Below are 24,427 nucleotides of genomic sequence, written 5' to 3' on the forward strand. Positions count from 1 at the left end.
AACAGAACGGAACACCCAGCGTCTGTCTGTCTCGGCACGGCTTGTTCACCATTTTTTCCAACCAACGTCCGGATGATTTGTTTGCTCGTGTCAAACGTGAACAGCAATTTCTGGAATCTTGGGGAAGAAACATCAGCTTCTAGTTGGTGACAGAATGGTCTGCTATGGTGAAGAATGATAAGGTTATGTGACCTATCTGGGCACTGACAGTTACTACGTGGATGCAGAGCCTCAGTCCTGCTGAGGCTACCGATCCGTGGGATGTCTTCTCGGCACACCTGAAAGAGGGGGTACATGCTTCCTGGAAATGCAGAGATCACCCTCTCTTGCTCCTTTCGGACAGATTTTGTTTGGGATGAATTGCCAAGTCCTTGAGGCAAGTCCTGATTGGCCCAAGACAAACTCGTTTTTCCCCGCCTCGGTCATGGTCACAAATAGCCGTGACTTAGTTCTGGCCCATGGACTGTAACAGAAGGTCCGCTGGGCAGACTTCGAGAAAAGTAATAAGCTGCTGAAGGAAAGACCACTTCTGACCCCTTTACTTCCTGCCTTCAAAGTGATCACGATGCATGGAGCTATGGCAGCCTTTTTATAATCAGAAGGCAAAAAGGATGGCGCTGAAAAAATACTGAATACGGTGGTGAGGAAATCAGAAAGTTCTCAGTCCACCCGAAGCCTTAGAGGGTCACCCCCACACTTCTTAAATAATTTAATAAGCTGTCTTTTTTGCTTAAAGTACCCTAACTGATATGACACGATACATAACATAAGCAGAAGGGCTTTGGGCTTCTTGGTGACAACACTAACAGAAAACAATGAAACAACATACACAGAGTTTCAAAATAAGACGTCCCACTAGAATTCTGTGCATTGTGAATTTACCATGCGAATACAAACGGAGTGGAAAGTAATTCTCGGGTGAGCAAGCCCACAAAGCATTTCAGTTATCTGAGCTGCCTGAAAACATATTTGAAGATCTACTTTAAAATAAATAAATAAAAAATAAATACATAAAACCAAGACTCCACTTACGGCCTGATATGGTAGGATGCATGAAAACGACTTCAGCATTAGCGTCTAACAGGCTTATATAAATATGGCTATGCAAATAAAAATTGCTTAAAAGATCGTTATGTAAAATAGAATTTTATTAAGTGATTGTACAAAACCACGTTGACAATAATCTGTGTCGAATTCCAGATAAATCAAGCCAATCAGAAAATGAGTGGGAGAAAGTAAAAGCATATTAGTTCCTGACCTGAAGATACATACGGTTTCATTCTTGGCATAAACCAAAGCTCCTTTAATTTCAGTGGTTTCGTTGAACTTTTTTAAGTAGGCTGCACACCCATCGCAGAGCCTGAACTTCCACCTGAGAACGAGACCTGAGCTGAGATCAAGAGTTGGAGGCTGAACCGATTCAGCCACCCAGGCGCCCCGTTGAACTTTTATAAACACGTAAAGCGGCAACTAGTTGACTCCCATGTAGGAAACAACTTTCCATGTAGGGGGGAAAAACAACTGACAAAACAAAAAGACCAGCAAAGTCAAGCATTTTCCACTGAATAGAAGAAAGAAAACGGTGGCAAAAACATGCATTGAAAAAACAACAACAACAACAACAAAAAAACCAGAATGACATAAAACATCAGAGAACAGGTCTACTGTGAAAATGGCAAAGTGTTCTATTAGACCATCAGGTTGGCCTAAAAATAAAAATACAGTGCTAGGGTTGCTTAGAAAAGACCAACCTTAATCAACAGGACACCGACACGGAAGGAAGGCAAAAATATATCAAGAATAAGCAAAATCAAGAGATTAACTTTATAAAAAAATAAAACGCATGGCAAAACAGAAAAACATCAGGTGAAACGCCAGAGGGTAATTTTATGTTAATAAAGGTATAATCCATCATGAATATACAATTTCTAGGCTCCGAATCACTGTCTTCAAACGTATCAAGCAAATACTCTTAGAAAAAAGCAAACAAGCAGAAACTCATAGAACTGTGGTAGGAGCTTCGAACCCTTCTATCAAGTAGACGATAAAGATCAAGGGATTCTGAATGCAATTAATCCCGTTGGTTGAATACGTACATTTTGAACTTTGAAACAATTAGAGATACGACTGGCCTTAAAAAAAAAACAAAACAAAAAAAAACAAACCCCACACACAACAGCAACAACCCATGAGATATTTATAGAAATGAGAGGTGAAGAACGTAGCCTCCGGAGTCAGGCTGCAGTCGTTTATAGACTCCAGCAACCCTGAGTTATGCAACCTTGTGGATTCTGTTTCTTCACGTATGAAATCGCAGGACCCGGAGGAGCACTGACTTCAGAGCCGTTGCAGGAATGACATGAATAAACGCCTAAAAAGTGCTGAGCATGGCGTCAGGGAACAAAAAACACAACTGCACAGAGTTGCCACTGCTGACACCAATCTCATGCCACAAATAAAGCCCCCCCCCGGTATCTGCCAAGTCAAATGACCACTACTGGTGATTTCTTCAAAAAGAAAAGAAAAGAAAAAAAAAAAACCCACATCGATTTCTTACAATTTTGAAACTCTCTCAGAAATACGCGTGGTATTAAAAAAGAAACCAAAAGAATTCCAGAAGAGTGAGAAATAACACTTTGGTCATTTAAAAAGTAGGTTTAAACATAACAAAAATTGTAATGCTACATTTTGTAATGCGGGGAAATTCAGCCAAAGCTGCATTCCGGAAACAAATGTAACAGATGTGAAATACACATTCAATTCTGATGGGGGGGGGGAGGAAAGCAGAAGGAAGAAAATATAAATAGATAATATAAAATACAAATATAAATAGCTATATAAAATATAAATATATAAAATATTAGATATACTTAATTCAAATATAAATTTATATAAAAATATAAAATATAAATAGCTAGATAAACAGATATTAGAATTTATATAAAATCCAAGCACTTGGTTCCTAAAGGATGTAAAGGAAGAAAGAGTAAAAGGCAAAGAAGAGGCATAAGGAAAAAAAAAAAAACCCAAAAAACAAAAAACAACTCCAGAGAGACAAACCCCAGGCATTTCTAAACAAAAAGGAAATTTAAGTGCATATGCACACAACACTATGCCAATAAGTTTGAGAAGTGAAGCTTATGATCTTCTGGGAAGATATAAATTATCAAAATTAATTCAAGTACAACATAGATAAACCTACCATATGTCAACATCCAAGGAAGCATTTTAGAAAGTCATCAAAGGATTACTTTCAATCAAGCAAAAACAGTTCTAGGTTCAGATGACTTTTATAGGTGAATTTCAAGAAACAATTCCTTTGTAAATAAGTTTTTCTTAAGCATCTTTTTAAAAAAGACAGTTGTTCTAAAATTCATTTTACAAAGTTAGCTTAAACACGAAGCCAAAACCAGATGAAGGGAAGGGAGGAAGGGAGAAGGGGAGAGCGAGCGGGAAACCACAGATAATTTCAATTACGGATCTTAATCCAAAACCTAAAATAAAGTAGTAGCCAAACTCAGCAATATATGGGAGACATTCTGCTAGATTCTCAGAACCGAGTAATACGCTGACATTTAAGACAGGACTTCCTTTCAAGTGAGGGGGCAAAAAAGGTTGTTCAAATATACGCACCCCCAACACTGCTGGCATTAAAAATGAAAAGAAACAATCCCCACTTCCGTCCCCAGAGAATTAGCCACATAAACATAAAACGGAATACATAAAGCCACGAGAAATGAAAGCTATATTTAAAATATTTCCTATGGATCACTGAGTGAAAAAAAGCAGGATGCCAAACAGCAAATATAGTATCGTATTTTTATATAATTACATGCACCTCGCTATCAGGGGATGTAAGAGACACATGAGGAAGGTCACTTCCAAGAACGCTAATGCTTATTTCAGTCTACTGAGGTTTTTTTGATAAGGTTAATTCCTTTTAACCCTCTGGTGTGATTTCCTTTTTTGGAGGGTGGGCTATACAACAAACAAACACGTATCTGCTTTTTAATAGCTATTAACGAAAGAAAAAGAAAACTGTTTAAGAAACTGGGTGTCTTTTGGGAGGGTCTGATACGAGCTGTCCTATGCAAGGCAGAGCAGATCTTCTGGTGGGGATCGCTGCGGTGTAGACGGCACAGGGACAGACTGCAGAGATTTTGAGCTACTATTTGCTTAAGAGGCAGTTTGCCAACAACAGGAGGGGGCGTCACCACCACCACCACCAGCACCAACATCCGTGTCTGACCCTGGGCTCCTTGGGGCTCGTACTGCTTACACCCCAGACTGGACAGATCCTGGGGTTGTCTTCCCCTCAGAAGGCTGTGACAAAGATGTGTTCCGAGGATGACACCACCGAGCACTGGTGGACACCTCTTTTTTTTTTCTTAAATTTTTAATGTTTATTTTTTGAGAGAGACAGAGACAGAGCATGAACATGAGCAGGGGAGGGGGAGGGGCAGAGGCAGAGGGAGACACAGAATCCGAAGCAGGCTCCAGGCTCCGAGCCCGATGTGGGGCTTGAACTCACGAGGTGTTCCGAGATCATGACCTGAGCCCAAGTCAGACTCTTAACCGACTGAGCCACCCAGGCGAGGTGGACACCTCTTTACAAGTGAGATTCTAGAGCCGACAGTGCCAGCGGAGTTATTTCATAAAAGCAGCCGCCAAGGGAGATCCAGGTGAATATACCAAGAGCTACGTATTAGGTGCTAATCTCCAGGGTCACCTCCAGGTGACTCCAGAAGCCTTCCAGGAGGTAGAGTTGGCTGAAGACGACTCCTGGCATCTCTACTCCCCACTACGGCCTCTCCTATCCCACGGAACATACCAGAGCTCATACATCTGGTAACTTGGGTGGTCTTAATCTCAAGCTATGCTAACAGAGGATGAGGCTCTGACCCTCCAGGACTAGCTATGCATCATGTGGCAGCAGAATGACATTTACTTTGCCACTCTTCTCTGTCTACCTAGCAGGACCCCATAATCCCTAATTTACAACTCCGAAATTTGGCACTCTGTACAACAACAACAACAACAACAACAACAACAACAACAACAACAAAAACCCTCCTATCCTATCTGGTGGCAAGACCTGGGCCCACGTGCATTCATTTGGCAGGAAAACCTGACCTGGACTGCTGCCTGTCATCTTTATTCATCTCGCTTCGTGTGAATGTTCATTAAAGTTTTCCTGCAAAAAATACTGGCGCTTAATTGCAAGGTAGTGCCCCAGAATTAAGGATCTCATGTAATAAAACCGTGAAATGTATGTACCGTGATATCTGTCCGGTGGAAAAAAAAAAAAAAAGAATTCCTCAGGAGTTTAAGTGAGGGATTGGGGACTCGTATAATTATAGACAGTCTGTCCCCGAGAAGCTTCCTAATAAAATACCTGAAGAAAGACTATGGGCAGCTCTGGAACAAGGGAATACTTGCAATAATTCTTCCTTCCTTCCTTCCTTCCTTCCTTCCTTCCTTCCTTCCTTCCTTCCTTCCTTCCTTTTTCTTCCTTCCTTCCTTCCTTCCTTCCTTCCTTCCTTCCTTCCTCCCTCCCTCCCTCCCTTCCTTCTTTCCTTCCTTCCTTCCTTCCTTCCTTCCTTCCTTCCTTCCTTCCTTCCTTCCTTCCTTCCTTTAGGGGACAGTGCAAGTGGGAGAGGGACAGAGAGAGAGGGGGACAGAGGATCTGAAGGAGGCTCTGCAGTGACAGGGTGACAGCAGCGAGCCCGATGTGGGGCCCGAACTCACGAACCGTGAGATCATGACCTGACCCAAAGTTGGACGCTCAACGGACTGAGCCACTCAGGTGCCCCAGCACGTGCAGTAATGCTGAGGGGGAGAAGCCAGGGACTGGACTGAGAGGCAAGGAGAGAAGGAGTTCACTTGGAAGGCATGCCAGGAGAACAGAGAGGCACTCCAAGCCCCGTGGATGGTTCACAGTCCCACGTTCGACAACCAGAATCAGACAGGCTTTCCTCTAGCTCCCGACAACATACGGGGGCCGTTCCGGGTTCCACACACGGCACCTGCACATCAACATCAAGAACAGGCAGCACCTTGGCCTTTGCACTTAGTGTAAGAGAACATAAAAAGGAATTGCCAGCCATAAAAAGGTGTTGGCTGCAAGGGTCACAGCGTGGATACCGGAGGAAATACAACAATCACCATAAAGGGGAAAAACGCCGTGGAGAACAAACCTGCTAACGCGGAAGCCATTGTGGCGATCAGAAATCTCTCCGTGCTTAATAAGGCACATTCAGGGATGGATAACGGAATGGTTTTAAAGAGCACGTTGAACTGTTTCCAAATCCCAAATGTCTGGCCTCTATGCAGGCTTGTGCCCTGAATTCTAGATTTTCACGTATCTCCACTGCCCACTTGAGCCTTCCACTTGGATGCAAAGTTCCCTCCTGGGCTTTGTAGCAAGGCTGCCCTACCCACGGCTGACGCTCATGCAGCGCCTACTGTGTGCAGGTCACCGTGCTGAGGGGCGTACAAGTGTTAACCCATTCATTCCTCACCGCGGCCCCATGGCATGCCCAACTTATACCAAAGGAAACTGGCACAGGGGGCTCAGCGCTGTGCCGAGGTCGGGCAGCTCAGAGGGGACACCGGGATTTGAACTTGGGCAGTCGGTAGCAGCACCCGCTAGCCCTCCTGCTCCTCCTCTCAGGAAGGGGCGAGTCCCTTCTTCAGGCTGTTGAGACAAGGTCCTTGGCCTCATCCTTCAGCCCTCCACACCCAGCCATTCAGCATCACCTCGACTCTGCCTTTAAGATGCATCCAGAATCCAACCACTTCTCATCAGCTCTTCTGCTAACCCACGGCTCTGAGCCAACGTCAGCGTCCCTTCCGGGGGTTTCTCTGCTTCTGTTCTCGCATCTCCCACTCACACCCCCAAAACAAGCCTGGTCCTAACACAGCCACCTTGAAAAGACCGATGCTTTGCACACCTAATTCAGACGACGTTCTTCTGCTCTAAAACCTGCAGCGGCTCCCCTCTCTCAGAGGAATGCCCAGCGTCCTTACAAGAAGCCTCCAAGGTTCCCAGGGGCCCTGACCCCTCTCACACCTCCTCCTCCCCCTGCTCAGCCACGCCGGCTTCCCTGCCACCCGGATATGCCTGGCACACTCCCTCTTCGGGGACTTTCCCTTGCCACGTCCCCTAAAGGGCATCTTTTCCCTGTTATCCAGATGGCACTCCCTTGTCCCTCCCTCAGATCTTTGCTACATGCCTTCCTGCCAGTGAGAGCCTTCCCTAATGACCTGTTTACTTTCCCCCGGTTTTACTGAGATATAATTGGTATAAAGCACCGAATAAGGTGTGCGGCATAACGATTTAACATATACTGTGGGGGCGCCTGGGTGGCTCAGTCGGTTAAGCGTCCGACTTCAGCTCAGGTCACGATCTCATGGTCCGTGAGTTCGAGCCCCGCGTCGGGCTCTGGGCTGATGGCTCAGAGCCTGGAGCCTGCTTCCCATTCTGTGTCTCCCTCTCTCTCTGCCCCTTCCCCGTTCATGCTCTGTCTCTCTCTGTCTCAAAAATAAAATAAACGTTAAAAAAAAAAAATTAAAAAAAAAAAAAACAAAAAAAACCCCATATACTGTGAAGTAATTAGCACAGTAAGTTTAGTTCACACCCGTCATCTCATATAGACAGACACAAAGGAACGAAGGGAAGAAAAGCTTAGTTTTCCTTGCGATGAGAACTCTTAGGGCCTACTCTCTCAGCAAGTTTCAAACATGCCACACAGCAGTGTTAACGAGAGTCACCATGCTGCATAGGACACTCCCAGTACCTATGGATTACTGCCACTGGACGTTTGTGTCTTTTGGTCACCTTTCTTCAGATCTCCCTCCCCCACCCCCACCTCTGGCAATCACAAACCTGATCTCTTTTTCTAGAAGTTTGTTCTTCTTTTTCCTTTTTTTTTTTTTTTTTTTGGATTCCACATATATGGGAGATCGGAGAGGAACAGTTGCCTTTGTCTGACTTATTTCACTTAGCATAATGCCCTCAAGGTCCATTCATGTTGTCACAAATGACAGATTTCCTACTTTCTTATGGCTAAAGAATATATCAGTGTGTGTGTGTGTGTGTGTGTGTGTGTGTGTGCGCGCGCGCGCGAGACATTTCTTTATTCATCCACCTATGGACGCTTACGCTGCTCTGTGTGTCGGCTGTTATAAATAGTGCTGCTATAAACATTAAAAATGCTGCTGCTCTCTCTTTGAGACGCTGATGTCATTTCCCTTGGATACATACCCAGGAGCAGAGTTGCTGGACCAAAGAGTAGTGCTATTTTTAATGTTTTGAGGAACCTCCATGCTGTTTTCCAGAGTGGCCGCAACCAGTTGGCATTCTCACCAACAGCGTGGAACAGTTTCCTCTTCCCCACATTCTCGCCAACATTTCTTATTTCTTGTTTTGATGACAGGCATGCGAAGAGACGTAGTGGTATCTCCTGGTGGTTTTGATGGGCGTTTCCCTGAAGATTAGTAATTCTGAGTACCTTCTCATGTCCTTGTTGGCCACTCATATAATTTCTTTGGAAAAATGTTTATTCAGGTCCTTTGCCCATTTTACATAAAATTACATATATATATGTATTTAGAGGTACATTCATATGTACCTATAAATATGTATGTATTTAAAATTATATATATTTAAAATTTATATGTATATATAAATATATATACTTAAAAGTATATGTTTTAATTATATTAAATATTAATAAAATAGATAAAAAAATACATAAAGAAAAATACCCAGAAAGAGCTATTGAGTTGTATGAGCTCCTTCTATGTTTTTTATATTAATCAGATACACGATTTGTAAATATTTTCTCTCATTCTGTTGGTGCCTTTTCATTTTGTTGACTGTTTCTTTCACTGTGCCTTACCACTTATTTAATATTGGACCTCTGACCTTGACTATCATACTCTCTGACCCCACGCTTAGTTTTTCTCTCTGTTGCATTTAACATCTTATTGTCATAGAGCTGAATCACTCGTTTTTGCTGTCTTCCACTCCTACCCCCTCAGTCTACGCTCTAGGCGGCAGAGAAATTTTACAATCAGTTTTGTTCATTATTGTTTCCCTAGTGACCAGAAAAACACCTGTCACACAGGAAGCTCTCGAATGCCTGCTAAATGAACGCATGAATGCAAGAGTCAAAAAAAAAAAAAAAAAAAACAACTCAATATAAAACTTCAAATCTGAGTGCAATTTTCTTATTGGGGTATTCTTTTAACAGATTCAAATTTCCAAAGACGTGGGTTTTCTTCTCCCATCATTGCCTGATAGAAGAAATCACAGTTGATCCAGCGTAGTTGAGTGTTAATTTTAAAAGTCTGTACTTCTGTTTTTACAGATTGGGACAGAGATCGGGGTTCTTAAAGATTCGGCCACACCGCTTAGCACTCCAGGGTATGTGGGGACTGGTCAGCTCTACCAGCGAATGGGCAGACGTTCCAAGTGCAAGAACGCAGGTACCATGAGCTGGCAATGCCGCTCCTCTCAAGCTCATCAGAGAAGTCACAAGTGATCTCTGAAATCACAGTGTTCCAGAAAAAGTAAAATATACAGCCTAAGAGGCTGAGAGAGTCGAAACACATTTTACACTGTTTTGACTGTTTCCTAAAATAGACAAAATCCTTCCCATTAAAAAAGAAGAGAAAAAATTTTAACAGTTCCATGGTGGTGGCGAAGCAACGGGTTTAAGACGGTGGCTGAAACAGGATGGTTTGTTCAGACCCAAAGATTCATCGCATTTACCAAGCAACATACAAAGGACCCCTTCTCCTTGCTCTACTTTCCTTTTGAAACAGGTGGAAATCGCTATTTCGGTTACGTCCTCAACTGTTTTCGGTCAATGCCAACAAGCTCCAGGGTTGCGCTGCACGACAAGACCCAGACCTACAAGACCTCAGCACAACAGAGCCGTTCAGACGAAGAAGGCTGAACGTCTGCCCTCAATGGCACACACGTATCGAGAGCAAAGCTCTCAAAGCTGATTTCACATAGACATAAGCGGCTCGTCACACACGATAACAATACGATAATATTCTGTGGGGCTGTTTGTAGTTTATGAAGCTCTTTCACACATATCTGAGCCTAACAACTATGTGTAAGATGGACAGGGCATGCACTGCTGTGGTTTCGCAGATAAGAAACTCTGGAGTTTAGAGAGATTGTTCCGACCTTAGTCTGGGAGTTAAGTGACAGAGCCATTAACCACTCAAGTCCACAGCTACTTCCTTTTCTCCTTTTTCTTTTTTTAAGTTTATTTATTCATTTTGAGAAAGACAGGGAGAGTGAGCGTTGGAGGGGCAGAGAAAGATGGGGGGCGGAGAGAGAGAATCCCAAGCAGGCTCTGCACTGTCAGTCAGGAGCCCCTTGTGGGGCCGAAACTCACAAATTGTGAGATCATGACCTGAGCTGAAACCAAGAGTCAGACACTTAATCGACTGGGCCACCCGGGCACCCCCATAGCTATTTCTACTTATTCGGACTGGGGATAGACAGTGCTGCTCAGAGAAAAATTTATGAACTGTCAAGATTCGGACTGAATTTGGATTCCAAACAGAACACTCAGGGTTTTTTTCCCTGCTTTCAGTAATAGCAAAGTTCCTTGGTATAGACCAATCTGCCCACAAGAAGCTACTAGAAACGTTGGATGAAACACACCAAAAAGTCTATTTGAAGGCACTGGAGAGTTAACAAGGCAGCTGGGTGTTACAGGGCCGGGTTCCCAGAAAGAAGAGAGGCCCCCAGAGTAAGGCCAACATTCTCTGATCCCTCTTCCCCTCACGCGGCGTGAAGCCGACAGACGGGAGAAGCTAAGCAGAAGTGATGGCTTTGCAGGAGGCAAAGCAAGGTAAGTTTCTGCAGGTGTCACGGAGCTGTGGAGGCCAGAACTGCCGTTCAGGTCTCGCCAAGGAAAAAGGGGCTCTAATAAACATCGCAGACTTCCAGGTGGAATCCCAAAGGGCTCCCTTCCAATAGCAAAAGAGAACTGGGAACTCATCAGTGTTTTACAAAAGACTGAAACCCAGCTGATGCCAGCTCGGTGCCAGCCCTGCCCGAGGCGATCTGCCCTTTTTCGCCTGTCACAGAGCAAAACGAAATCCTCTTTGGAGGATGAAAACATCAAGGAGGCCCTTTAAATATCTCTATTATTTGTTCATACACAACAAAATAAAATAACTAAAATTAAGAATTCAGCAGATGGACTTAAAAGCCAAATAGGTATGGGAGCACCTGCGTGGCTCAGTCAGTTAAGTGTCTGACTTCCGCTCAGGCTGTGATCTCACAGTTCATGAGTTCGAGCCCTACATGAGGCTCTGTCAGCCCGGAGCCCACTTCGGATCCTCTGTCCCCTCTCTCTCACTGCACCTACCCACCCCCCACCACTCTCTCTAAAATATGAATAGACGTTAAAAAAAAAAAAAAGCAAAATAGAGATAGCAAAGAATCAGTAAACCAGAAGGAAAGACAATAAAATTATACCTAGGTTAAAGCACAAAGAATAGAAAAGGATACATAAAATGGAAAAGAGCACAAGAGGGACACAGGACATGCTGAAATCTCTAACAAAGATGTATTTAGGGCCCAGAGGGAGACAGGAGAGAAAATGGGGCACAAGAGAAGCTTGCCAAAGACAGGAAGCAACAGATTCAGGAAATCTACAAACCCAAACAGGTTCAATACAAAGAAGACACTTAGGCACATTTCAGTGAAATTTCTGAAAACCAAAGACAAAGAGAAGTATCTTTAAGGAAGCCAGAGGAAAAAGTTAAAATGCCTTCAAAAATGCTACAGTAAGATCAACAGTTGATGTTTTACCAGAAACAATGGAAGCCCGAAGACCACAGAATGACTATAGAAAAGTTGCCCAAGCTTTGGTCAACCTGGAATTCTAAATTCAATGAAAATACTTTTCAAAAGTAAAAGTGAAGTAAAGGACAAATTTATTTTGAGACAATAAAGGGAGAGAATTCATTGCCAGAAAACTGGCACTAAGAGAAATACTAATAGTTCTCAGACAGGTGAAAAATGGTCCCAGGAGGAAAGTGAAAATTATAAGAAATAAGGAAAAAACATAAATACGTGAATAAATCAAAAGGATATTTACTACACAAAACACCAGAAGATGTCCTGTGGAGTTTACACATAGAGAGAATTAGACCATATGGCAATAAAGAGTGTCAAAGAGGGTAGGAGAGCTAATGGGGTCAAGTGCTATGAGGTCTGTGCATTATTCAGGAAATAATAAAATTATTCATTTATATTAGACTCTCATAAGTAAAGAATGCAACAAGCTAACAAAGAGAGAAATACTTAATCTAAAAGAAGCAGGAAAGAGGAGGAAAAGGAACACAAAACGTGGCATAAATAGAACATTGACAGAGATGCCAGTGTTAAACCCAAATACATCAGAACCTGCACTAAATGTAAATGGAGTAAATATTCTAATTAAAAGACAAGATTGTTGCGGCGCCTGGGTGGCTCAGTTGGTTAGGCGTCCGACTTTGACCCAGGTCATCATTTCTCGGTTCGTGGGTTCGAGCCCTGCATCAGGGCTCTGTGCTGACAGCTCAGAGCCTGGAGACTGCTTGAGATTCTGTGTCTCCCTCTTTCTCTGCCCCTCCCCTGCTTGCGCTCTCGCTCTCTAAAAATATGCATAAACACTGAAAAAATTTCTAAAAAGGACAAGATTGCCCTTCCCGGACCACCCAATGGACTGGACTACGCCACTGTCCATTAGCCACCACCTCTCCCCCTGCACTGCGAGCTCCTCGAGCACCGAGAGGACCTTCGTGCACACCGCTGTATTCCCAGGATGCTGGTGGAAAGGGGACCGAAGAAGAAAGAAACGAAATCACGTTACTCATTTAGGACCATCCGTCTCTGCCCAAACTATAAGCCAGAGTCCCAGCCGGGGGAAACTGAGCCACACGTGTGCACAGCCACTCAGGGATTGGGCTTTCAAAACGTTTGCTGCTGATCTTTTTACGAGAAGGCCTCCACCAGGCCCTTCGGAGCTGCTCACACAAGGCACAGACAGCGTCCACTGTCTTCGCCTTATATCGTCTCCCAGGCCGGGGCATTCTTTGTTTTAGATGCAGAGGAGGCCTCAAATGGTCAAAAAGGGGAACGGATAAGGGGAAAAAGAAGAGTAGCCTATTGCCGGAGCTGGTTTTTATAAAAACACTACAAATAAAAGCAAGCAAAACAAACACAGAACACAACAGGCTGGTGAACGGTGGCGAGGCCGTGGCCGGGATTGTGCACGTCAGGCGCAGGTCAGGCCGTGGGATGGGGCGGCGGGGGGGCCGTGAGAGCAGAGAGCCTGGAGGCCGGCCGCCTGCGACTGTCCAGGTGGCACGCAGGTCCCTCCCCCGTCCCCCGGGGAACAGAAACGGAGCACACTCTTCTATCACGTGACCCGCGGAGAACTGACGCCGGAAAGACAGAAGCAGAAACCTTGCTTCTTCTCAACCTCCCAGGATTCGACCAGCCATGGCAGTGGCCAATGGGGATCGATTGCTTTTTAGGTACTTTCGGGCCTCGTGCCTGAAGACCAGGCGTGGGAAAGCCACCTGCCAAGGGCGAGGGCGAGGGCGAGGCGGCACGCTGTCAGCGACTCTGCTTCCCGTGGGGGCGAGGCTCCTGGGCTCTCTGGAGGCGGGCTCTCCATTCCCCCCGCTTCTGGAGACTGGCGGATGATGTCATCAGGAGAAGGATCTCCCCACCCACCTCGCAGGAGTGCCAGCAGATTAAATAAAATCAATGCACATAAAAGGCTGAGCGCAGGTCATGACACTGATAAAACGTCCCAATAAATATTTTGTTGCCGTTACTATGCAACAGAGCTTAAAGCCTCGCTGTTGTGCCGCAGCCAAACCCCCTCTGCCCCACCGGCCACAAATGCCCGCGAGGCCACCTGAAACTCAGAGGGAGCTGGGGGGGCCCCTGCTTAGAGAAGCACCTGTCTCCTGTCCCAGGACCCTGCGGGTGGGACACAGGAAGGTGACTCGGGTCTGCCAAAGCAGGTCTGAGCCCCGCTGAGCTGCCGAGGGAGCGGATCAGCTCTGTCCCAGAGCAGCCGCCACAGAAGAGGGTCAGCTGCTCATGCACGTTTGTAAGATGCCACTTTTATAAGAAAAATGTGAAATGAAAACAAAGCCCCGGGCCCCAAGAGACCCCCACCCCCCAACTCACGAGAAGCCGGACTCCTCCGGAGCCACACTCCTCTCCTCTTGTTTCCCCGGATCTTCTGCTCTCCTAAAAACCAAACTCTGTGTCCCCCTAACATAACGGCCCACACCAAAGCCTCACTCCGGGCAGCTGAGTTGACATAGAAAACTTTTTCTTGGCTTTCACGGTGTTTACGCTCACTGAGTAACAATGAAAAGTTGGATTGTACCTTTCCCCACAACCCTTAATCCCGATTAGCTACTCTTAAAACCACTGACATCAACGCGGACACTCCAGCCAGACTAAACAGCCCAGCCGGTTACTTCAATGCCTGTCCTCGTGTTGAAAGGTTTCTAAAAAATAAAAGCAGGAAAGAAAGAAAAGAATGGCCCCTCAAGAGTCCCCCTCTCTGGGTTTGGGCTGCATTACAGCTAGACGTTTAAGAAACTGGTTCAAAACACAGCCCTTGGGTGATTATCCTGAACGGAACAAAACCAAACCTCACAAGTAACCCCAAATTTACAGACAGAGTAAACACAGTGTTCCCTTGATTTCAAGGCTGCCATTAGGTGTGCACCTTGGACAAACTTCTCTCTTAGAGAAGGATCCTTTGTGGGATGCAGTTGAGATCACCGTGGTCAGGAGCAGTATTTCAGTTTTAGACGCAAAAATGTTTCAAAACCCTTCATTTTTAATTTAGTGATCAAAAAAAAGACGGGGGGGGGGTAGCACAGAGAGCAACTTGCTAGAAATTCAACTTTTGAGACCTGAACAAAATCTGCCCTTTTATCAAGCGGTTCTCGTTTTTAAGGGACTTGGATAAATAAATGGAAAGGAATGGTGTGCGGCTGACAGGGAAAAGAAGGAAACAAGGGAATAAGGCTTTCCCCCCTAAAGGTTTGTTTGATTTTACTTATATACACAATTTTAAAGCAAACCAGCTCCAGCTTTCCCCAGTAGACAGAACGATACTCTATATAAACTCCTTGGGTTGCACCTGATTCCTGTACTTTACTTTCCCGTCAGATGCATTTCTAGGCAAACAAAACAAAATACACACGCGTGTGTGCGCACGCACTAACAAAAAACAGCGCAAAACTCTTCTGAGTTGGACTCGGAAGGGGCTTTAACACACCCCTCCTCACCTCTACTCTAACAGGGTAACAAGAGTACTCCTCCCCTGGGGCCTCAGCACCCAGAGGACACAGTCAGCGGTCGACCATGTTGGACTGTACTCCAAGTGTTGGCCTTGGCTTTAACCCACAGCTGAATTTCAATGGCGGTCTCTGGGCCTCTCCTCCTTTCTATGTTCGTTGCCCTGGGGGGTGATGTCCATCTCATAGTTTTAAATGCCACCTGTATACTGACCATTCCCAAGTTTACATTCCCACCAAGACCTTTCTGCTGAACACCAGACACATACCCAATCACAGACAATGTACCTTGGACTTAACATGTCCAAACGTTAACTGCTGATGTGTCCCCCGCACCCGCTCCACTCAGCCCCCTCATCTCAGTTAAGGCGACCCATCTCTTCCCTTGTTTTAGCCATACATCCTGGAGCTCTGCTTCACGGCGTATCACACCCCTCATCGGACCCACTGCCACATCCTGTTGGCTCCCCCTTCCATACATATCTATGTCTGTCCAACGCTGTTCTGTATGATCTTTTGCCCAGGCACTAACAACAGCTTCCCAAAGGTGGAAGGGAAAGATCTAAATAGTCAGAAAAAGCATTTTCAAAATTCCCATTGGTCTTTAATTTGCTTTTAGCCTTGGTAATTTATTTGAGATTTCAAATAAAATTAAATGAAGTTGGGGGGGGGGGCGCCTGGGTGGCTCAATCGGTTGAGCGTCCGACTTCGGCTCAGGTCATGATCTCGCAGTCTGTGAGTTCAAGCCCCGCGTCGGGCTCTGTGCTGACAGCTCGGAGGCCGGAGCCTGCTTCAGATTCTGTGTCTCCCTCTCTCTCTGCCCCTCCTCTGCTCATGCTTTGTCTCTCTCTCTCTCTGTCTCTCTCAAAAATAAATAGATATTAAAAAAAATTTAAATGAAGTAGGGGAATTTTTTTTTTTGAGTGGGCAATTGTACTGTTAAGACTAGGATGGGCTCCTATTTTCTAATTTCTAAGGCTTATTAGAATAAGCCAACATTTCCTGTATGTCAGATCTAGGATTTCACTCCTGACAAGCTTTTCTAGGCTACTTGCTTCTATGTATGTATTTTTTTTTTTTTTTGCAAGGGGCGGAGGGGGGCCCAGTACATTTTATATACTTAAAAAAGGTAAATAAAACATTGCCCAAATATGTGAAGTTTTGTTTTGTTTTGTTTTTGTTTTTGCAAGGCTCTGAACACCTGATGCCTTGTATCTATCCCAAAGGACAAGAAATAAAGGGTGGGATGTAATTGCATTGCTTTTCAGTCCTGGAAGAATGTAAACACGTTATGTTTATTTGGGGTTCATCATGGGGTTCATATGATCTCGACTGCTAAAAATCTCCCTTGTTCTTTTATGACTCTTAGTATCACTGATGACTTAGTAGGCGCTCACCATACGTGCTGAGCAATACATTCACTCAACAAATATTTACTGAATTTCCCGAATGCCGTCAGTCGTCCAGTAACGATCCTGGCGGCAGTATCTCCCTATTCTAATGGGTAAAGACGGATGAACATGTAAATAAGTAAAACATATGGTGTGTGGGTGGTGATAAGAATTACCCAGGAGAAAATCAAGGGTGGGGGCCAGGCGGTTGCACTCCTCGGGGAGGTGGTCGAGGTCAAGGGTCGCCTCGCTGCCAAGATCGTGACCAAGAACTATGTGACTCCAAAAACCTTGTTCTTAATGAGCCACGTGCATGGCTTTCGGATTTATCACACATGAAGGCTGAATTCAAACGTTTCCATAATCCTAGACGAAGGGAGAGATGGCGAGACAGAAAAAAAAAAAAAAACCCAACAAAACAAAACAAAACATTTATGTAGAAGGTCAAAGGCTTTAAAAGTTCTCAATGAGAGGTATGGTGGAGGTCGGGGGAGATTCACAGAGGCAACTTGATCTCCTTAACCTGACATTCAGTATGAGCTTACGCTCCGAGGATAGCACATTGGCTCAGTTTCAGGCATCTGACTGACTTGGGGAGACATTAATTTAGCCAAAGTCAAACCAACACGGAAGGCATCCCAGCTGTTCCTTTAACACATGCAAATGAAAATGCCACTGTCGCTGGCACTAAAATTAAACTCACCTCTAACACCTCCCACCATGGGAGGAATAGTCAAACATCTGCTTGGACAAACTCGTATTTCAAAAAACTGGAAAAAAAAAAAGCTATATACGCACATATATTTAATTTGGGGGACTTTGAAGCCCACACACTGATGAGCCATCACAAAGACACTACTTTCTCTCAGCTCTAAGGAAAAGTCACAGCAGGAAAACCACTCACAACCCAACGGTGCAGTGACACTCACACCGTCTCATGGAGATGTGATTCGAAGCAGTTGATTCAAAGCACCAGGTAAGGTTTCTGAGCCAGATTCTGCTGGAACGTTTTAGGCCAAGCCCCTCTTAAAAGCCACAGTGCCCCTTTCTGGCCTTAAGTCCGCTGCTCCTAATCACTGGGCAGGTTTTTAACAAAGGGGGACCCTCCCCTCCCTCTCCGTGCAATGAAGACAACCTTTGTGTCCAGAGTCTGACTCTCAAGGACCGTGTAAGTGCCCCCGAGGAGCGCTTCGCACAGGCGGGGTGCAGACAGTCTGGTTAGCCTGGGGATGGAGGGGGGGGGGTGGGGACACCGGCACTCGTGACCTCTCCCCAGAGATGCAGGCATGTGCATACACACAGCTCCAGGACTCGCAGGGTCCCAGGGCCTCCGTGTGGGCTCCCTGGGGTCCGTGGATCCCAGGTCAGCAAACCTTTTTAGATAGGCTGTTCAACAGCTAACCCTACTGAATTTAATCGGGAGCACAGCCTGAAGACTGAACAAAGCTGCCTATGAAAAAAAAAAATTAATGGATTATAGGACACATTAAACAAAGACCATCTCCTGGACTGGATTTAGAAAAACGGTAAGATTCTTAATATTATGTATCACATATATCAGCCATATGTTTCATATATTAAATCTCTCTCTCTCTCTCTCTCTCTCTCTCTCTCTCATGCACACACACACACACACACACACACACACACTGTGCACTTAACTCCTTGGTCCTAAAGTCCTGTAAATTTACCTGCTTATGAGCTGCTGTGGGAGCACAGAGCTGTCTAGAACACGCACACACAGTAAAACAAACACGCAAAAAGACCGTTAAGCAAAGGGAGTGATAACCTGGCAGCTAAATGGTTAACCGACACGGTTAAGTCAAGTTCCCCTGAAAGCAGGAGAGGAAAACACCCTTTCCGTGCATGCTACTAATTTACAAAATCAAGCCAAACTTGAAGAAGTGTTCACGCGAAAGGTAGCTGACTGTCGTCCCTCGCCAGCTTACCCTCCTCTCAGTCCCTGGGACACACACGCAGGGCGATCCGATCGCTGATGGGCTCTCTGGAAGCCCAGCACTGCCTGTCACGGCCTTGCCCCTGTCCTTCTTTCTGGATGCCTCCAGCTCAGGACTCCCCCCTCCTTCGGGCGTCTCCTGACCTTCCCACCTCCTGGGGGCCCTGGCTGCACTGCTTTAGAGCAGACTGTCCAAGCCCTGGGGTACCACCCCCCCTCGCTTCCTGGTGCACCTGTTACCCACCCCACCCACCCCCCCACCCCCCGCCCCATCCCCAGCCAGAACGGGACTGCGGCCAGAGACTCTTCTGTCTGGAATCCCCGGACCCGAACACAGTGTCTGAGTCGCAGTGGATGTGTCATCCATGACGATGAATGACTCCCTAAGTAACCCGGTGAGCAGGAACGCCTACCAGACAGCCAGGAAACAGCTGTCCTCCAAATACAACTCTTTATTTTTTAACAATCTGCAACAAGCCCAACCCCCGCAATGATCTCCATGTGACCAGCCTCCCAGTCAGAGCTTCTTACCAGCAAGGCTGAGAGGTGTAGCGGCAGTGAGGCCTGACAGTAAGCGGTGACAAACTCACGTTAGAATGCCTGGAGACCTCATCAGCCGAGCCCGATGAACCCTGGAGTGCCCTCTGCCCTCGGGTCCCAGATCCCTGAAGAGTCAAGAGAAGGACGTAGTCCTCCTCTGTCTCTGTGTTTCAGCTCAGTTTCACATCCGCCCTGCCGGGGTTGTTCCTTTCCCCTTTCCAGTCTCTAGAACATTTCTGAGTTAAGCTGTCCTAATAGAGCAAGAATTCAGATTTCCTTCCTTCCGACGACGCTACGAACTATGGCAAATTACACGTGTTTGGGAAGGGGTTTGAGAGATGACATGCCCTTCTCGTGCTGACCCCCCACCCTCTGGCCAGCCACCCATGGCCTCTCGATACTGCCTTAGGGGATCCGAAAGACTAGAATCCCATCCCCAGCGGGCCTGTCTCTTCCAGGGAGTGGAGCCCCAATGCCGTATGCCTTTTCCGAGTTTTACCGCCCCGTAGAGACACGATGCGCGTTCAGTGTCCCAGAGTAAAAGAAAAATGCTGCGTCGTGGTCAAAGCTACTTACCAGGTGTGGGAAAGCAAGCGGAGGCCCCAGGCCAACACACAGCTTAGTACTTACTGGTCATGTCTGGTGTCCGGGATGGCTCTGTCCATCCGCAGCTTATCACTTTCCACTTGGTTGAATTTGTTGCGGGCGTAGGGGTCCTGCCCGGAGCGGACCATTGTCCCTCCGACGTAAGCTTCCTGGTTAAAGTCCCGCCACCGCACTTTTCCTGAGAGAAAGAGCAGACAGAGGGTGTGGGACGAGGGGAAAATGAGAGCAGAGGCCAGCACACGCCACGTGAACGGTGCTACCAGAAGCCCACGGCTTCCTCTGATGGCAGTTTTCGTCCACAAACTAGCTGAAAACAGCCCAAGCGAGCATCGTCACGTGCCCAGATTGGAAAGCCGGATGCTGACAGTTTGCAACGAGACTCGGACCTCCTGTGTTGTCTAGTGAGCGATATTCTGTGCCAGCCAAGGTATCCGTAAGCATGGTTCCACACACACTTGGTAAGAAAGGAGATTACTACCTGCTTGTTGCACCTTTCCAGGGATTACGGTAAGGCCCAGAAGCATCCCAGATACGGTGAAAAAGATAATGTCCAAATTACACGCAAGGCTATCCTGTCGAGTCACATCGGGTGACACGAAAGTAAGTGTTTAAACGTGAAATGACAAAGAACAGGCGATCCCCACATCCCTCGGTGAGACGCTTCTCAGGGCTTCTTCTCGAAGCTGCTGCCACGTCTGACCCCACGAGGAGGTGAGAGGAACCAATCCTAGCACGGACACCTCCTAGCACACGTTTCAAGAGGGAATGGGGCCAAGGTGACCTGTCCATGCGTGGGTCAGCCCTGACTCGTGATCAGATTAGCTGCTGCCACTCTAGAAGGCCAAGCAGGAGGTTCTCCAAGAACACGACAGCGGAGTGGGGAGTCTGTACTGGGACCCGGGGTAGGGGCAGTACTGGCTGTAGCTGGATCTACAGGAAAGGGCACTGCAGGCTGGGGCGAGGCTGGGCAGGCCTGGGCATCATGAACGCAGACCCAGAGACACAGCAAAGGCATCAGTGCTCAGAGGGAAAGACAGAAGGAAAGGCCGACTCAAGGCAGAGAGAATATTCAGGACTTGAAGTTTGCCCTGGCTTTTAGACCCCTGTCTACCACTTGCTACCTTTATGATCTTGGGTAGGTTTTTTTTTTTTATTTTATTCTTTGAAATAAGAGTTTCCTAAAGATCAATGAACTTAAAACAACGAAAAAAGGTTTTTCGTGAGGACTGAATGGCCTACTATGTGCCAGTTTAGTAGGTGTAGCAAACTTGAACCAAACTCAAAAAAAAAAAAAAAAAAAAGAAAAAAGAAGATTAACAAACCTGTCCCCAGGAAGCTTATGAAATTCCCAATGGTCACAGTGCTCTGAAGAAAAGGCATTAAGGGGCAAATAGTTCTGGGGTCGCTTTCTGTGGGGTGTCTGATAGGGGCTCTAATGTCTGAGTAGACACCCAGACAAAGGGAGGGAGTGGGCCATGGAGCCCTCTGGGAACAGTATAGGAAAATGCTCAGGGAACTGCGGTGCAAAGGCCCTGGGGTGGCAGTGAACTACCTTACCCCATTCAGGACCGGCCAGGAAGCCAGTTTAACAAAGAGTGAGGTGCTGGCCAGAGACGTGAGAGCAGGCCTGTTGACAGCTACCCACAACAGGCACATGTGTGCAGGCCACAGGTCTTCTGCCTCCTGTCAAACGCTGGGCTGTTCAGTTAAACTCAACAATACCTACATGCGTGCTTTTCCAACATGGATCTCTCCGCGTCCAATCAAAGGCACGTCCCGTTTCTTTCTCTGGTTCAGAGATGAGGAAACTGAGATTCGGTTACATGAGATCTGTTCAAGGCCATAGAGTAAATTTTCTATCTACAAGCTCATCTGTTTCTTGCTGCGATCGTCCCGCGAGGTCAGAACCCCCATCTCATCACAGCTGGTTGCCGTGGAAATGATGCTTGGGGTCACAGAGGTCCAGTCTCTCAAATGGAAAAGCAGTTTCAAAACTCACGAGCTCCCTGGCTATGACGACGCTGTGCCCCCGAAAAATGTCTGGTTAGGTTATGGGAGCTGGCCACAGTGTCAGCGTTTTCTCCCGCCTAAAATAAAACGTTTCCAAAACACCTTTTTGGAAACATGTCTTTCATGCTAGGGCAACCCTGGAAATACTTCTGGATCCTCCTCTCTCCCCACCTTTCTGCCTTCACCCTCACAGACTCTTGAGGATAGGGAAGAAAAAAACCACCCATCTGTGCTTGGACTAACACAAATCAGAGCCTCAGCTAAGATCTATGTCTGCAGTACTCACTACGAAATCCAAATGAGCCGGTTCCAACTAATGTGTAAAGGCCTGAATATTCGTTACTACCACGAGGCACCAGGAACCGTGGAGCCCCAGCCACAACCAGAGAAGGGACCGTCACCCAAGAGAAGTTCTGTCTGTCACTCTGCTTATGCTCTCCGTGACCGTCACCTGGAGCGCTGGGGACAGTGAGAAGGGAGTCAGCTTACTCCTGGCCTGGTGGGGCAAGGCTTCTGCTGAGTTCCTGGGGCTTCAATCCCACCTATAGATCTCCTTGTAATAGAAAACCTTCCCCCCTTCTAGAAAAGACATGAGTACAGCAGAGGGTTTTACGGGGTTCCTGATGTCGGGTGACTGTGGGGACTTGGCCCCAAGCCATTGGTGTATACGAAGTGTGGACTATATGCTAGGCATTGTGTTGGCTCCTGCAGATACAGTGAGAAAAACAGACCTGATGCCTGCCCAGTGGAGGTCATGTTCTAGGAGATGGAGGGAGACAGATAATAATAAAATGACTATACCGAATCACTGTCTCATTAACAACCGAGCTAGGTGTTCTGATACTAAGAAATGTAGTTCTACGGAGGCACCTAACAGAGGAAACTGATGTAGACAGGGGGAGTAGGGAAGGCTTCCCCCGGGGAAGGAATATTTGAACTGAGAAGTGAAGAATGAGTAGGAGTAATGTAGGAGAAGCCACCCTCCAAAGACTGCAGGAACCCCCTCCGAAGCAGCCCACAGTGACCCCTTCCGGCTTGGGAACATCTTCCACGGGACCCTTGTGGACTCTGCCTTGCCTTGGGACACTTTTCCCAAGGCGTGCGACCATTTTACTGGAGACAGGTTATAACTGGTTTTTCTGTCACGGAAGTTCAGCAGTATGTCAGAATACGGCAGGGACTCTCAAACACGTTTGACTATGACACACATTTTATATCATGTCCCCGACACGTGAACACACATACGTAGGCACACAATTGAAATGAAGGTTTCAGCCTTCCTCTGTATGAACAGATGGATCCATTTGACCTGTTTTTCTTACGTGGGTGCAGCACCACAAAAGTGGCTTCATGCTCGAATGATGGGTCACACCCCATAATCTGAAAACCACCGGGCTAAAGAACCGTTATAGAAATCAGTTCTGTATTCTATAGAATTCCTAGGGCTGGAGCCACCCAGAGAGCAGAGGCAGGAAAGAGAGAGCATGGCTCTCAGAGGGCATGCGTGCCCCATCCCAACCCGGGCATTAGGGGAAGCAGCCGGATGCAGAGACAACGGAACACGCTGGGCCTAAGTTACAGGTTGGAGGGAAACAGTCAAAACAACACGTACAAAGTCTGAAGAGCCTGACTTTTAAAAAATGCCATTCATAAATCATCGTGTACTTCTTTCACATTAAAATTTTTAGAAAGTGCATTGGAAATTAAGAGCTTTAGAAAACGAACAAACAAAAAATACACGAACACCTACAGACAGTGCACTTGGCTAGCTAGGCAGAAGCAGAGGCCATGAAATACCCCAAAGATATAAAACTGTACAAGAAAAGGGGGTGCCTGGGTGGCCCTGTCAGTTGAGCGTCTGGACTCTTGATTTCAGCTCAGGTCATGATCCCAAAGTCGTGGGATCGAGCCCCGCATCGGGCTCTGTGATGAGTGTGGAGCCTGCTTAAGAATCTCCCTCTCTCTCTCTCTCTCTCTCTCTCTCTCCCGCTCCACCCCCTCCCCTGCTAGTGGTTTCTTGCTCTCTCTCTAAAATTAAAAAAAGAATTTTTTTAATTAAAAAAAACAAACAAAAATCTTTGCAGGAGAAGCCAGAAAGCAGCTCCATCACCAAAGACCATAGAAAACCACCTGCGATTAAAGAACACAAGAGAGAAAGTGGGCATTATCCTAAGAACGCCTGGGAAAATTGTTTGCTTACTAAATGAGTTATGAGAGTATTTAAGAAGAAATCGATTTCTGGACGACAGACAGATTCTCTGAGAAGGAGGAGCCGTGCGGCCCCATGAGTGTGGAAACCTAGGCTTCTGTCAAACAGACTCTTCCCAAAGATTCCTGCGCGGGCGGGACAAGCCACCTGTCTGCGACCTCGCGCTGACTTATGGGGCTGGGTGACAATCCCCACCCGATTCCAGATTCCAGTCCTCTGGCAGCCTCCCTGGGTCCCCCGTTCCCCTCTGTGAACAGCACAGCCAGCTCAAGCCTTCCCTGTCCTTCAAGGTCAAGCTCCTCTGAGAAGTAGGGTCTTTGGATCTGCCCCACCCCCAATGCCTGCCACAGGCTCACC

At 46.5% G+C, this 24,427-nt stretch overlaps 1 protein-coding gene across 3 annotated transcripts in view; it reads right to left on the reverse strand.

Annotated features, from left to right (window-relative positions):
• Positions 1-24,427, reverse strand: part of GALNT2 (polypeptide N-acetylgalactosaminyltransferase 2) — a 190,248-nt gene that overhangs the window by 47,288 nt on the left and 118,533 nt on the right. For all 3 annotated transcript variants that reach the window (XM_042960401.1, XM_042960400.1, XM_042960399.1), the window contains one exon: positions 19,876-20,029. In XM_042960401.1, coding sequence (XP_042816335.1) covers positions 19,876-20,029 — 154 coding nt within the window. The remainder of the gene's footprint in view (positions 1-19,875; positions 20,030-24,427) is intronic.

Source organism: Panthera tigris, chromosome D2, assembly GCF_018350195.1.
Source record: "Panthera tigris isolate Pti1 chromosome D2, P.tigris_Pti1_mat1.1, whole genome shotgun sequence".
Classification (NCBI taxonomy): Eukaryota; Metazoa; Chordata; class Mammalia; order Carnivora; family Felidae; genus Panthera; species Panthera tigris.